The following is a 13,138-nucleotide window of genomic DNA, read 5'->3' as shown; positions in this document are numbered from 1 at the left end:
AAGCCTTTGTTTCACACCTGTGTTTTCAGGGAAATGGGAGTGTCCTTGGCATCAGTGTGACATCTGCGGAAAGGAAGCAGCCTCCTTCTGTGAGATGTGTCCCAGCTCCTTTTGTAAGCAGCATCGGGAAGGGATGCTCTTCATCTCCAAACTGGATGGGCGTCTGTCTTGTACTGAGCATGATCCCTGTGGGCCCAACCCTCTGGAACCTGGGGAGATCCGTGAGTATGTACCTCCTACAGTACCGCTGCCTCCAGGCCCAGGCACTCACCTGGCAGAGCAATCATCAGGAGTAGCTGCTCAGGGGCCCAAGATGTCGGACAAGCCATCTGCTGACACCAACCAGACGCTGTCGCTGTCCAGAAAAGCTCTGGCAGGGACTTGTCAGAGGCCACCGCTGCCTGAAAGGCCTCCTGATAGAACTGACTCCAGGCCCCAGCCTGTAGATAGGGTCAGGGACCTTGCTGGGTCAGGGACCAAACCCCAATCTTTGGTATCCAGCCAGAAGCCATTGGACAGGCCACCTGCAATGGCAGGACCAAGACCCCAACTATCTGACAAACCCTCTCCAGTGACCGGCCCAAGCTCCTCACCCTCAGTCAGGTCACAACCACTGGAAAGACCTCTGGGGACAGCTGACCCAAGGCTGGATAAATCCATAGGTGCTGCCAGCCCAAGGCCCCAGTCACTGGAGAAAACCCCTGTCCCTACTGGCCTGAGACTTCCGCAGCCAGACAAACTGCTAGTCACCAGCGGTCCCAAACCCCAGACTTCAGACAGGCCCTCTGAAAAATCCCATGCCTCTTTGTCCCAGAGACTCCCACCTCCTGACAAAGTACTATCAGCTGTGGTCCAGACCCTGGTAGCTAAAGAAAAAGCACTGAGGCCTGTGGACCAGAATACTCAGTCAAAAAATAGAGCTGCTTTGGTGATGGATCTCATAGACCTAACTCCTCGCCAGAAGGAACGGGGAGCTTCTCCCCATGAGATCACACCACAGGTTGATGAGAAGATGCCAGTGTTGGAGTCGAGCTCGTGGCCTGCCAGCAAAGGTCTGGGACAGATGTCACGAGCCATTGAGAGAGGCATTGTGTCAGATCCTGTCCTTCAGCCACCGGGCAAAGCAGCGGCCCCTTCAGAGCACTCCTGGCAAGCTGTTAAATCACTCACCCAGGCCAGACTTCTTTCTCAGCCCCCTGCCAAGGCTTTTTTGTATGAGCCAGCAACTCAGGCCTCAGGAAGAGCACCTGCAGGGGCTGAGCAGACCCCAGGGCCTCCCAGCCAAGCACCAGGCCTGGTGAAGCAGGTGAAGCAGATGGCCGGAGGCCAGCAACTACCTGGACTTGCTGCCAAGAGTGGGCAGTCCTTCAGGCCTCTTGGGAAGGCCCCATCCTCCCTCTCCACTGAAGAGAAGAAGTTGGCAACCACAGAGCAGAGTCCCTGGGCCTTGGGCAAGGCCTCACCAGGGCCAGGGCTCTGGCCCATGGTGGCTGGACAGACACTGGCACAGTCTTGCTGGTCCTCTGGGAGCACACAGACATTGGCACAGACTTGCTGGTCTCTTGGAAGAGGGCAAGACCCTAAATCAGAGCAAAATACCCTTCCAGCTCTTAACCAGGCTCCTTCCAGTCACAAGTGTGCAGAGTCAGAACAGAAATAATACCAGTAAATGCCACATGACCAGACCAGCTGCCCCCAGGGTTCTTGGGGAAGGGAAAAATCTTATTTTTCCCTCTTAAAAAACAGACCCCAACACTTTTCCACTGATATTCTCTCCTTATATCCCAACATTCAGAACTCTTGCTACATTAGCCAGTGGGGGCTTGTGGTTGTGTGAACCATGTATGGAAATCCAAGTGGGCCCCAGCCAAGGAGACAGACAGACTCGGGTCTCTTTCCCCCAACCGTTACTCATGGTGAACTTGAAATAAAAAGTCCACTCTGGAGTCAAGCATGGGATTCGATTCCACTGGTCAGGTTGAAGGTAGCGGGGCTCTCAAAGCTATTTCTCTAGCCCTACCAAGCCCCACTGAGGGTACCTGATGAACCCTTGGGAGGAACTGATACCCATTCAAATCGGTGGTGATTTCTTGAACATTCATGTGTGCTAGGCCTGGTGCTAGTCACTGGCAGGAGATACAGAGATAAATAAGACCTGATCCCTGTGAGCCTAACATGCTTGCCTGGGTTCCCAGGTTATTTTTAAAGAACCTTTGACCAGGAAATAACAGGAAGTTTGAGGGGCCTTGGGGCTCTGGGCTCATTTTGTCATGCCCTTTGTGGCCCCAGAAGTGGTTGTTTTGAGTGTCTCCTGGTCAGGTGTGCCTGTGTGTATGTGCATGCGTGTACACTCATGCAGAGGTCTCCTCTATAGGCAGGTAGGGCCTGTTGGCTGGGCAGCCTCTGCTGCTTCTGTCTGGGCTCTGGAGAGTCTAAAGATCTGTCCTTGGTGGAGCAGTTGGTTGGGGGGCTGGGCTCTGTGAGGACACAGCTTTCCCTCAGTGTAAGAAGGCAATTGGCAAGCTTACCTTTCTTTTCTACAGATTTTCCTCCTTTTACATCAACCCACCCCATGCCTGTCCCCCAAACACTCAGGTGCTTTCAGATTTCAGAGTCTCGGGCAGTAGACCTAGGGAATCTCTGGCAAGCTCTGGGCTAGATCCACCACCAGCTCAGGGAGAGTGCCAGATCCTGGCAAGAAATTACTTCTCTCCTGATCCTTTGCCCTCCTACCTGAATGGAGGGAGTCTTCTTCACTAGTGGATTCTACCACCCTCTTCCTGAGAAATGCTGTGCTCTGTATTGAGAACACCTGCCTGCTGACTTAGCTCAAAGGCAAGCCAGAACCCTTCCCCATGACTGGCAAGATGTGGCGTTTAGAGCAACGTCCAGTCCAAGAAATGACTCCTCATAACTGCTGATTATCTGTTACTGCTGCCCTGAGCTGGGGCCCAAGGGCTGGGAAATCTGTTGGTGCTACCCTGCCCTACCATTCACCCAGCTCACTGACTGCCAACAGGAATTGCTGTTTGGCCAGTTCCTTCCCATTCACCCACCCCCTCTTTGTCCCTAGACCAAACATGTTTACCTCTCTGCTTTGCCAACTTAGCCAGCAGCTTTAGCCAACAGGCCATCTCCTGGCCCCAAGGTCTCCTGGCCATTTCTGTCTCAGTTATGGCTTTTACACCCTCAACAGGATTCTGTATTTTGTCCCAATTTCCTCCTCCTGAGTTTCTATTGAGGTTACTCCCATACTTCTAAGGAGGGAACAACTGTTGTTATAGAAGCATTTGCGCTTTATATAAAGATTTAAAAAAGAATTTGCTTTTATTTCCCAAAGTCTGTCTCTGGGGTTGAGACATTTGAACTCAGGCAGAGGCATGAGGCTGGGCAGGGCTGCCCTGAGTTTAGGGGCCTATTCTTGCATCTCACTTAGACCTCGGACTCTCCTCTATAAATTCCACCTGCCTAGTTCTCCCCTTTCATCCTGTCTCTCTTCCCACATCATCAGAGAGGAAAAGCTCTTTGTTTTAGAGGAAGAGAAAACAAAGCATCTTATTTTCTTTTAAAAAAATTTTAAACCATGGAAAAGATATTTTTAAAGAAATCCACCCAGAACATTAAAGTTCATTATATTAAGTATTTATCATGTGTGAGAATAATAAGTATATAACTGCAGCTAGTAGGTCCCTTTCCCTATTCTCTTAGGTTGTATGAGTAGGATTTGCTTGGTGCCAGTCCTGTGCCCTTTTTTTCTCCTGTCATCTGTAGTTGTGATCAGAAAAAGATATCCGCACTGCGCTGTCAGAATCTCTTTCCACTGTGTTGTGTGTTAAATTACCGTAGCTCTTTGTTTCATGAAATAAACTGTGAATTTTGTTGGGGGGTGGGGTGTGCAGGCTATGTAAAATTTTTAAGTGGAGAAGTTTGATCCTGAAGGAGCTTCTCTTATGTAGGCTTTGGTAGGTAATTGACTTGACAGCCACTCTAGATATGTCTCACAGGACAGGAAGGAGTGAGGGAAAGGTGGGCCACTTTGTGGTTTTGTTTCAGTTTTTTCCATTCTCCCATTCACTGGAAAGCTTCCTTCCAGACCTGCGTAGGAAACAACTTCTGAAGCTGTTTATTTAAATGGATGGACAGCCAGCCTGGCTTTCATGAGGGCCATTGTAAGACTCTCTTAGGTTGATTGGAAATTAGATGTTCAACTCTCAGGCCCACTGATAGCATTTGATACTAGATTGTTAACATCATGAAAGCAGTCACTATACAATTAGAAGCAGAGTCGGAAGGACTTTTGGGAAGTGAGACTCTTGCATGACCCTTTGCAGGGGGTGACCTTGCCATCCTTAGGGGATTCTCCTGGAACCTATACTGAGACCTTTTCTCCAGGGGGTGTGACTTGGCAGTTAAAAGGAAATCTTTACTCTTAGAAACTCCTGATCTTTGTGTAGGATGCTATTTTGGCATTTGGCCAAGTGCTTGTAAATCAGGATCTCAATAGAGCGTCTGCCTTTAAGCCAGTTCCCCAGGAAGCCTTTCTGAGGGGTAAGCCATAGCTTCCATAGGTAGTTAGAGAACTAATACCTGTCCTGGCCCTGTTAAGTCAGAAAAAATTATGGAAACTGTTGAAATTTGAATTCAAAGCCTCATTTGCTTCTCTACTGGAGCAAACCCATTCTAATAGCAAAATAGTTGTCACTGCTACAAAAGCATCCAAGTTTTTAAATGTCTGCTTCCCCCTGAAGTTACTGAGTTTGAAGTGATTTAAATCACTGTGTCGATCCTCTTCTGAACAACTACCAAATCTACATCTTTAGCATTGATGAAAATAATTATTCTATTCTTTACATCCTCCACCCCACACTACAGTCAGGGCATGAAGTGCATCAGCGATCCTTTTCCAGGCTTGGTAGCGTCTACTCACAAGAGCTGGACTCCCAGGTTGCCTCGTGAGAACAGAGTGGCAGGAAGGAAGGCTGGTCCTGGCAGCTTCCCCTGTGGAGAAGAATCAGGAGAGCACTAAATGTGGATGGATTTTTTTTCCCCCCATCAGCTCCTATAAAGCAGGTTTTCTCCTAAGGCTTCTTTGGGGGACACTGTCATCCTCTTGGGGTCTGTCAGGAGGTCAGAGTAGCCCAGTGTCCTTACTTCTCTGAGATCATGGCAGGAAAGGAGCTGCCACAAGCCCCTTTTCCTGCTGAATAATGTTTGGGCTGTTCCATGTGTTAGACATTCCAGATCATTTAGAGCTGGGTAGCTGCTGCACGAGACTTTCCTTGGCTGTGGACAGTTAGCTCTCAGCTGAGCTTCCTAGAGTTAGTGCAGCAGGGCCAGAGGTTGCTGTAGTATAAATTGAAAAAAAGAATAGGTAATTGCTTTGTACACACACAAAAAATGCAATGATGGTGCTAATTTCCTGGTATAAATAAGCACTGCCAAGGGTTGAGGGACTGGTGACTTGAGAAACCCAGATTCCTGTTTGGGAAGAAGAGATCTTATGTAGTTTCCTTGAGGCTTTATTAGAGGAGGGGAAGGTAGAGCCTTGGTGAATCTTGCATCTGACCCTGAAATAGTCCAGTGCAGTCCAGAGGTGGAAGAGATGCTGTTTCCAGATGAGGGTGGCCATTGAGTTTCTCAGGGCTGGTGTCACCTTGTCCATAGCCTCTGTCCACACTGCCTGAACAGGTTGGTAGAGAGCTCCAAGTGTGGGGTCTCCCTCAGCTACCTTCTGCCCCTCTCTACCTCTTCCACTCTCATGGGAGCACCTCTATTGCTTATGAAGATTAAGGGTAATATTTCTTAAGGAAGTGGAAAGAGTTTATTTTAATTAGAAATCCACAGCCTGGGGAGAAATGTTTCCTATCAACATAAGCAAAAATAGCACATGTTAAACTCATATGGTCCCTTTTCTAGAGCTACTTTCCCATGACTCTCAAAACATCAGGCTGTTGAGGGCTTCAGGTGTAACACCCTGGAAATCGAGCAAAGCTTTTTGGACAGGAGGTGAGCCTAGGGAGTTAGGAGCAGAAATGAGTGGTTCTGGTGCTTTAGACTTCCAGGGTAGGGGCAGAGAACAGGTGGTCTCTAGGTCTGAGGTGGGTGCTGCCTGTGTGTGCATGTAGGTGAGAGTGTTGGAAGACGGGCGAGTGCAGCACACAGGAGCTCATGGAAGAGCAGCTAAGTCTTGGCAAAAAAACAAGCTGACAATAGAGATCTATCTTTATATTTTTAAGAAAGGGGCAGAGGGGGTGTCAGCTGAGGTCCATCACTTTTTTTGCCCCCCTTCACCCCAATAGATTGTCAGTGATAAGTGGAACTCTTAGTGAAAAAGAGGGGAGCCCTGTGCTAGGAGTCCCCATAAACATGTACTGTAATTCTTTGTATATAGAAAAAAATTACTGTAAAGTAAAGTTTAACTTTACTCTTATGGCCCTTGCCCTGTGTTTTGTTTTGTTGTCCGTGGGGAGATGTAGCCTAACAGGAGGGAGGATGGGTTTGGGGTGAGAGCAGAAGCCAGCCCCTGAGGTAGTTCCCAGGGACACGGAACTGAGCCCTTCCTCCAAGCACCTCATGGGAGTGGTGTGGGTTTCCTCCCAGTAGCCACAGCTGTCAGAATGTCTTTCTGCTGCTTTTGTGAGTGGCTGGCATCAGTTTCAGTCCCTACACAGGAAGCCTCCATCACCCACGAAGGAAGGGTATTTTGAGGTTTTTAAAAAGGAAGTGGAACCAAAGCACTTTCTGAGTGTGAGTCTAGACATTTTGGCCAAGTTTTTAGTTTTTTAGAGCAGGTGCTGGGCACTGCAGAGGACTCAGCCTAGGCCTAAAATGGTAAAGTGAGGCAAAGGGGCTGAGCATCCCATAACAGAAAAGGCTGCCATATGCTTCCTTTTGGTTGAAGGGTTGGTCCTGTCTACAGTAACATCTGATTCTTCAGAAATATCTGGACGTCCAAGGCCCAAAAATACACTTTCAGGAACCCCTGGGAATCTGCTTCCCTTCTGACTTAGTCCTGAACTTTCTACCCCAGGGAAGAGTGTGGGAAGACAAGCATTTAGTCCTACAGTTACTTTTCACTCATGATCTTCAAGTCCTGAACTGGGTAGTGGTCACTTCATTTTACGGATGAGAAACACAGGCCAAGTTTAAGTCCCTTTTCTGAGTAGCTGAGTTGGATCCCAATCTGGATCCATAAAACCTTTCTAAGTCTTGCAGAACCTATGATTTTTCTGTTAAGCCACATTATAGGGTGTTGCTAGGAAGCTTAGGATCTGAGCCACAGGCATGACTCATGGACTTAGACATGACAGAGGTGCAGTAGAGCCAACCAGTCTGAGGTAGAAGTGCTTGATCCTTTGATCTCTGGATACTACTTCAGTGCCTTCCTTGCTCTTAGCACCAAGAAGGAAGTGTGAGCTTTGCACTGCCCCAACCCCAGCTTCTCGCCCTACCTTTCCCCCCACTAAGGAATAGGAAAGGGCCCTTCTGCTTCTCCATTGTCTCAGCTGCAACCCTGGGGTGAAGCCAGTTGGTTTCCAAAGGAAAGTAAGAGCTAAGAGGAGCCTTGATATAGGAAGCGAGGGCCGCCAGGTGGCCCCAGAAAGTACTAGGTATCTTGACACCCAATCCACACAGCAGGGAAAGGGGTTGAGTGTGATTCACAGTGCATTGATTTTATTTACAAATCAGAAGCCACTTAAATAATTTGTAGACACAAGTGCTGTCCAGGGCAGAAGCCTGGGGTCCAAATCAGCCCTTACCCTCCTTGTGCCCATTAGTCAGCCCAAATGCTGCCTCTGTTCCATGGGCCAGCACAGGCAGGTGCCACCTCTGCCGCCATGGGGACCCAGGGTAGCTCAGACGTGTGATCACCCAAGCCCAGACAAAAGCTAGGTCCAGCCTCTCTGGGGGAATTCCTTTAATTCCCCCAGGCCAGGTGAGTGGTGACTCAGTGATGACAACAGCTGTAGAAGTAGGGGTTTGCCTTCTGGCCCAGGTCCACGCCCTTGTCCTCTGTCAGAGAGAGAGGTGGCAGCTCAGCATCATTCTATTGGGGGATCAGGTAACTCATGAAGGGGGCCAGATGCTGTGGGCCTAGAGGAAGTCTCCACAGGAGCTAGGGAAGGACACACCTGTCATCACCTGGAAGGCGGCCACACTGACGTAATCCTCTGCTACTTTCTGGAAGAGCTCATCTGGCAGGAAAAAGGGTGATAGGTGAGGATCAAATGCCAGTGGCCCTGGGATCACCCAAGTAACCAGCCCTCTAGGCTTTTCTCTGTCTCCCTTGTTGCCCTTGCGTGTTCTGCTGTGAGGCCCAGAACAGCACTCACCCACACTCTGGCCTGTCTTGCTGGATGTTTCAAAGAGCTGAGCTTTGATATCTGTAAAGAGAAGTGTTTAAAGCCTCATACCTGAGAATTAGGTGGACACAGACAAAGGGGAAGGCTAGCAGTACAGGGAATCTTCTGAACCCCACAGATTCAGGGAGGCCAGAGAAAGTCTTCCCATGGAGGATCTTGCCATGGTAGCCAAGGCAGTCCCTATTTTCTGTGACCCACCCAAGTAGCCACTTCCCTCCCCCAGCCCTAGGGAGCTAAGGAGCAGCTACTGTCTGCATAGTCCTGGACGTCGTGGAAGTCCACACGTCGGCGCCGCCTGTCCTCCTCCAGCAGGTCACTCTTGGTGCCACACAAGTAGATCTTACAGCCCTGGAGCAGAAGACAAGGTGAGGGTCACCCCCCTCGGACCACCAGATCCCCAGCCCGTCTCGTCTATTGGTGAGGTCGGGCCACCTACCTCCTCTAGGTTGCGCAGTTCCTTCACCCAGAACTTTGCCCGTTCAAAGCTGCTGCTGTCCGTCAGGTCTTGGTGTGGGACACGCAGGAAACACAACCAAGGGTCAGAAGCTGTTCTGTAATGCCAGCCTGGCACCCTCCCCTTCTTGTTTGAGAAACAGGCCAAAACCATCCTTACCATAGCAAACGATGGCAGCCTTGGCGCCCCGATAGTAGATTCGGCTCATGGCCTCATAGCGCTCAGAGCCTGCTGTGTCCTGAAGGGCAGGGGGAGGCTCAGCCCTGGCCTGAGTTGCTGAGCTACTCCCCAAAACTGCAAACTAATGCCACGTTCTCCAGACCCCGTTTTTAAACTGTGGTCTAGAGAACAGAAATGGCCTGTGAGGCCACAAGTCAGCCATTAATAGGCAGGACCTACGCCTCCTCAGGAATGGGTTTTCCCAGGACTTGCCCAGAGAACTTACCCAAATACCCAAAGTCACCGTCCGGTCTCCGACGGACATCACCTTGGCCACGAAGGCGGCCCCAATGGTCTGCAACCAAGGGGAAGCAATCAGGGCCTCGGATGCGGGTTAGCCCCCTCCCACCCGTGCTGGGCCGCGTCGGGCGCACTCACGTTCTGATAGGGCCCCACCAGGAAGCGATCGTGCACGTATCGCTCCACCAGGCTTGTCTTGCCCACGTACTCCTTGCCCAGCATCACCACCTTGACGTCCACACGCTGCCCGCTCATGCTCCCGGGGCTGCCTCACCCGCTTCAGGGTCCTGAGCGGGGGCGGGAGGCAAACCGGATCTCCACTACGAAAGGCAGCGCCCGAGCCTCAGTCCCCGACCCCAGCCGCCAATCTAAGGCTCCAGACGCCGCGACGATATTGAGCTACAGCAACGCCTCCGTCCGCCCCCGCTCTTCGGCCCCGGGTGCTGATCCTCCTTCTGAGAGCCCAGGACCCGGGGCGGCCTGGGAGCGTGCGGTGAAGCGCACTCAACGCCGGCGTCCGGGTCGCTAGCTCGCTCCGCTACTCGCTTGCCCGCCCGGCTTAGGGGCCGCTCCGGCACGGTTTCCCCACAGAGCCTGGGAAGGGTCCCTCCAACCTGGCTCCGGCCCGGAGCACCGCGACTCCCGCGTCGGGGTAGGAGGTAGAGGCTGGGGAGGCGGGGCCGCCCGGTCACTTGGGCAGGCGCCGGAAGAGGTGGGCAGTGCGCGGCTGCGCCGGAAGTGGCGCGCGGCCAGACAAATCCTCATGGCGGCGGTGGCGCCTCTTTGGGTGCGGCGCTGGAGTGACTGAGCTGCTAGCTTGGCGGCCGAGCGTCGAGCTCCAGCCCGGTCTCCGCGTGCCCCCCGGGCTCCGCACCCCTGATGTTGCGCGGGCACTGAGCCCGCCCGGCCTGGACAATGGTGAAGTATTTCCTGGGCCAGAGCGTGCTCCGGAGTTCCTGGGACCAAGTGTTCGCTGCCTTCTGGCAGCGGTACCCGAATCCCTATAGGTACGTGGCCCTGGAAAGAGCAACCCTCCCACCTCGCTGTTTGGAGATCGGAGTGTGGGGGCCGGGAAAGACTCGACCTCGAGTGGGGGGATCGCCGGAGCCGTGGCCACGTTTAGGACGAGAGGACCTATCGGGGAAGCGGCCAGGCTAGTACTGGAAGGAGGCTGGGTCTGGGCAGTAGTTTACTTGAGGCCCTAGTGAAAGGTTCTCTCATCTCAGGGTGGTGAGACAGGAAGAGGCGGCGGCACCGGAGCTGGGGAGGGATCTTGGGGTTGGAAATCCGGGCGCTTGTCTACTTCTCTGCCATGACGCTCTCCAGTGGTGCAATAAATCATGAGGTCCAGCCCTGCTGGAAGGCCTAGGAATCCAGGTCAGCGAGGAGGCGGGAGTTGGAATTTGCCCTGGGTTAGGCTCAAGGGACTCTAGTTCAGGTCTGAGCCACAACACAGATCACTCTGCAAGTTTGGGGAAAGTCATGGTCATTCTGGACCTGGAGGCTCCAGATGGGAACCGCAACAGGCAGTCTCTTAGGGCCAGGCTCCTGAGGGTCACCTTCACCCTGACACCTGCAGCAAACATGTCTTGACGGAAGACATAGTGCACCGGGAGGTGACCCCTGACCAGAAGCTCCTGTCCCGGCGACTCCTGACCAAGACGAACAGGATGCCCCGCTGGGCTGAGCGACTATTTCCTGCCAATGTTGCTCACTCAGTGTACATCCTGGAGGATTCTATTGTGGACCCACAGAACCAGACCATGACCACCTTCACCTGGAACATCAACCATGCGCGGCTGATGGTGAGACCCCTCCCTCTTGGTTCCCCCAGAACTAGAGAGCTCCAGGTACATGTGGCTAGGGAGCCATGAGGGAGCTTCTATGATCCAAGCAGATCTGAGGAGTGTTGGCGCTAGAGTACAAACTCAGATGATCTCTTCAGCTGGTCATCTTCTCTGGACCTGTGTTTTGACTCATTCATACAGTGGTGGAGGGGGTTACCTGTTTTACAGAGTCATTGTAAGTACTAAATGCAGAGCACTCACACTGTGCCTGGCATGTGTGCAGGTTGGGCCACAGGCATAATGCTGAGGGACGGAGGGAGGCAGTGGTTTTCAAATAGGAATCTGTCAAGCCATAAAGGGTACCTTGCATGTACCTTAGAGGGGGAGGATCTGGGCCCCTTGCACCAGTTTGACTAGAGTCTTTTATCTGTCTTATGTAGTGGATTTCTGCCTGAGATTTCAGGGGAAAAGGGTTGCATATACCTTTGCTTTAAAAAAAATAAAAAAGGCTTGAAAACCTGTGGTTTGGTTTAAGGAACATCCTACAGTATCTTCTCACCTGTGAGTACCCTAAAAGCTTCCAGAGAACTGTTATTTTCTTTCTCAGTTAATCTTCACAATAACACAGGGAGGTGGGTATTACTCTCTATTGTGCAAAGAGGAAAGTGAAGTCCAGAGAGGGGAAGTCACAGAGTGAGTAGGCAGCTTAATGCTCTGCCCCTGAGTTATCTGAGGGCCTCACAGCTGACTGCCCTGAGGGCACTACAACTGTGTTTTGTAAATTACAAAGAAAAGATCCAGCTCTAAGAAATGTCTTTCAGTCCAGCTGTGACAGGTGTCTTAAGTGTTTCTCTTGGAAGTGCAGGTCCACTTTCTCCTCTCTGATAATGAGCTGTGGTGGTTGCCGGATTTTTCTTTTTTTTTTGGATTGTCAGGAGCTCAAGGGCCAAAGTGGGTGGAAGCCAGGTTGAAAACACCACACATGTCTAGATGTAAAGGTACAAAACATCCAGGATGGAGCTGGAAGGCCCTCTGCTGATCTCAAGAGTCCATGTAGCTTTTCGTTTGAAGGGTCAGAAGAGAGGTTTTTAGAGAGCAAAATGACTTTTTTTCATCTTCTTACTCTCTTCCCAAAGTGCAGCTTGGGAATACAGTAAGGGAAAGGAATCGGTTTTCATTTTATTGCTTTCCCTAGTGAAAAGAGGCAGGGAATCAAATTTATGTGCAAGCTGGCAAAGTGAAGGACTCCCACACAATTGTGGTTGGCTTGACTGCCTGCACAGGTGGTAGAGGAACGATGTGTTTACCGTGTGAACTCTGATAACAGCGGCTGGACCGAAATCTGCCGGGAAGCCTGGGTCTCCTCTAGCTTGTTCGGCGTCTCCAGAGCTGTCCAGGTGAGCAGCGTTGTTGTGGTGCTGGGGCTCTGGGGCCCAGGGCATGTAACATAGAGTCCAGGCTGGGGTTCAGTGGGCAGCTCAGAATCCTTCCCCTTCTCATCTTTTGCCAGGAATTTGGTCTCGCCCGGTTCAAAAGCAACGTGACCAAGACTATGAAGGGTTTTGAATACATCTTGGCCAAGCTGCAAGGTGAGGGTTCTGCACACAGGCAGAGGCTGAGTCAAGTCCTAACTGCCCTGCCTGGGCTGGAGCCTGGAGCTGTCACCACCCTACTCTGAGCAACTCATCTGTACCCTGGGTATTTCCTTCAGGGCCTGGTGCACAGGAAATGAATGTCCTGGGAGGTGATTTAGGTGGGTCTTGGCATTCTTTGAAACCAGTCCCCACCCTTTGCTCCAGGTGAGGCCCCTCCCAAAACCCTTGTTGAAACAGCCAAGGAAGCCAAGGAGAAGGCCAAGGAAACGGCACTGGCAGCTACAGAGAAGGCCAAGGACCTTGCCAGCAAGGCAGCCACCAAGAAGCAGCAGCAGCAGCAGCAGTTTGTGTAGCCAGCCCAGGCCCTGGGGCCACAGCACAGCAGACCACTTGCTCCAGTCCCTGTGCTCTTTCCTCCTTGTACTTTATTATTAAAAGTCAGCTTCCAGCCCTGTCTACTGTCTGGGTGGTGGGCTGGGG

At 51.6% G+C, this 13,138-nt stretch overlaps 3 protein-coding genes across 10 annotated transcripts in view; 2 read left to right on the top strand and 1 right to left on the bottom strand.

Moving 5' to 3' along the window:
• Positions 1-7,440, top strand: part of NSD1 (nuclear receptor binding SET domain protein 1) — a 137,019-nt gene extending 129,579 nt beyond the window's left edge. For 4 of the 7 annotated variants that reach the window (XM_060008300.2, XM_060008299.2, XM_060008296.2 and 1 more), the window contains exon 23: positions 30-7,440. In XM_060008300.2, the coding sequence (XP_059864283.1) occupies positions 30-1,660 (1,631 nt within the window). In that variant the 3' untranslated portion in view covers positions 1,661-7,440. The remainder of the gene's footprint in view (positions 1-29) is intronic. The other 3 variants (XM_060008303.2, XM_060008301.2, XM_060008302.2) reach the window with 1 other exon arrangement.
• A 212-nt stretch (positions 7,441-7,652) lies between these two features.
• Positions 7,653-9,928, bottom strand: RAB24 (RAB24, member RAS oncogene family). The gene is made up of 8 exons (XM_060008308.1): positions 9,415-9,928; positions 9,263-9,331; positions 8,977-9,055; positions 8,800-8,867; positions 8,612-8,711; positions 8,334-8,384; positions 8,133-8,195; positions 7,653-8,013 (listed from the first exon to the last, which is right to left on the bottom strand). The coding sequence occupies exons 1-8, from the start codon at positions 9,529-9,531 to the stop codon at positions 7,949-7,951; spliced, it is 612 nt and encodes a 203-aa protein (XP_059864291.1). The 5' UTR covers positions 9,532-9,928; the 3' UTR covers positions 7,653-7,948.
• Positions 9,929-10,025: 97 nt separating this feature from the next.
• PRELID1 (PRELI domain containing 1) lies at positions 10,026-13,106 on the top strand. Of its 2 annotated transcripts, XM_060008304.1 has the most exons (5): positions 10,026-10,283; positions 10,856-11,081; positions 12,347-12,460; positions 12,574-12,652; positions 12,863-13,106. In XM_060008304.1, the coding sequence occupies exons 1-5, from the start codon at positions 10,192-10,194 to the stop codon at positions 13,009-13,011; spliced, it is 660 nt and encodes a 219-aa protein (XP_059864287.1). In that variant the 5' UTR covers positions 10,026-10,191; the 3' UTR covers positions 13,012-13,106. The 2 variants fall into 2 exon arrangements, with proteins under 2 accessions (XP_059864287.1, XP_059864288.1); XM_060008305.1 differs by lacking the exon at positions 12,347-12,460.
• The last annotated feature ends 32 nt before the right edge of the window (positions 13,107-13,138 follow it).

The sequence above is a fragment of the Delphinus delphis genome, chromosome 3 (assembly GCF_949987515.2).
Source record: "Delphinus delphis chromosome 3, mDelDel1.2, whole genome shotgun sequence".
Taxonomy (NCBI): domain Eukaryota; kingdom Metazoa; phylum Chordata; class Mammalia; order Artiodactyla; family Delphinidae; genus Delphinus; species Delphinus delphis.
The sequence above is the reverse complement of the archived record's forward strand: the minus strand, read 5'-3'. Positions and strand labels throughout refer to the sequence as shown.

Excerpts from the sequence above, each read along its gene's own strand:
- RAB24 (XM_060008308.1), bottom strand. The coding sequence starts at position 9,531 with ATGAGCGGGCAGCGTGTGGACGTCAAGGTGGTGATGCTGGGCAAGGAG. Across the intron at positions 8,868-8,976 it reads GGCTGCCATCGTTTGCTATG|ACCTGACGGACAGCAGCAGC; the intron begins GTAAGGATGGTT and ends TCCCACACCAAG. Across the intron at positions 8,385-8,611 it reads CGTCCAGGACTATGCAGACA|ATATCAAAGCTCAGCTCTTT; the intron begins GTAGCTGCTCCT and ends TTCTCTTTACAG.
- PRELID1 (XM_060008304.1), top strand. The coding sequence starts at position 10,192 with ATGGTGAAGTATTTCCTGGGCCAGAGCGTGCTCCGGAGTTCCTGGGAC. Across the intron at positions 11,082-12,346 it reads TCAACCATGCGCGGCTGATG|GTGGTAGAGGAACGATGTGT; the intron begins GTGAGACCCCTC and ends CTGCCTGCACAG. Across the intron at positions 12,461-12,573 it reads GCGTCTCCAGAGCTGTCCAG|GAATTTGGTCTCGCCCGGTT; the intron begins GTGAGCAGCGTT and ends ATCTTTTGCCAG.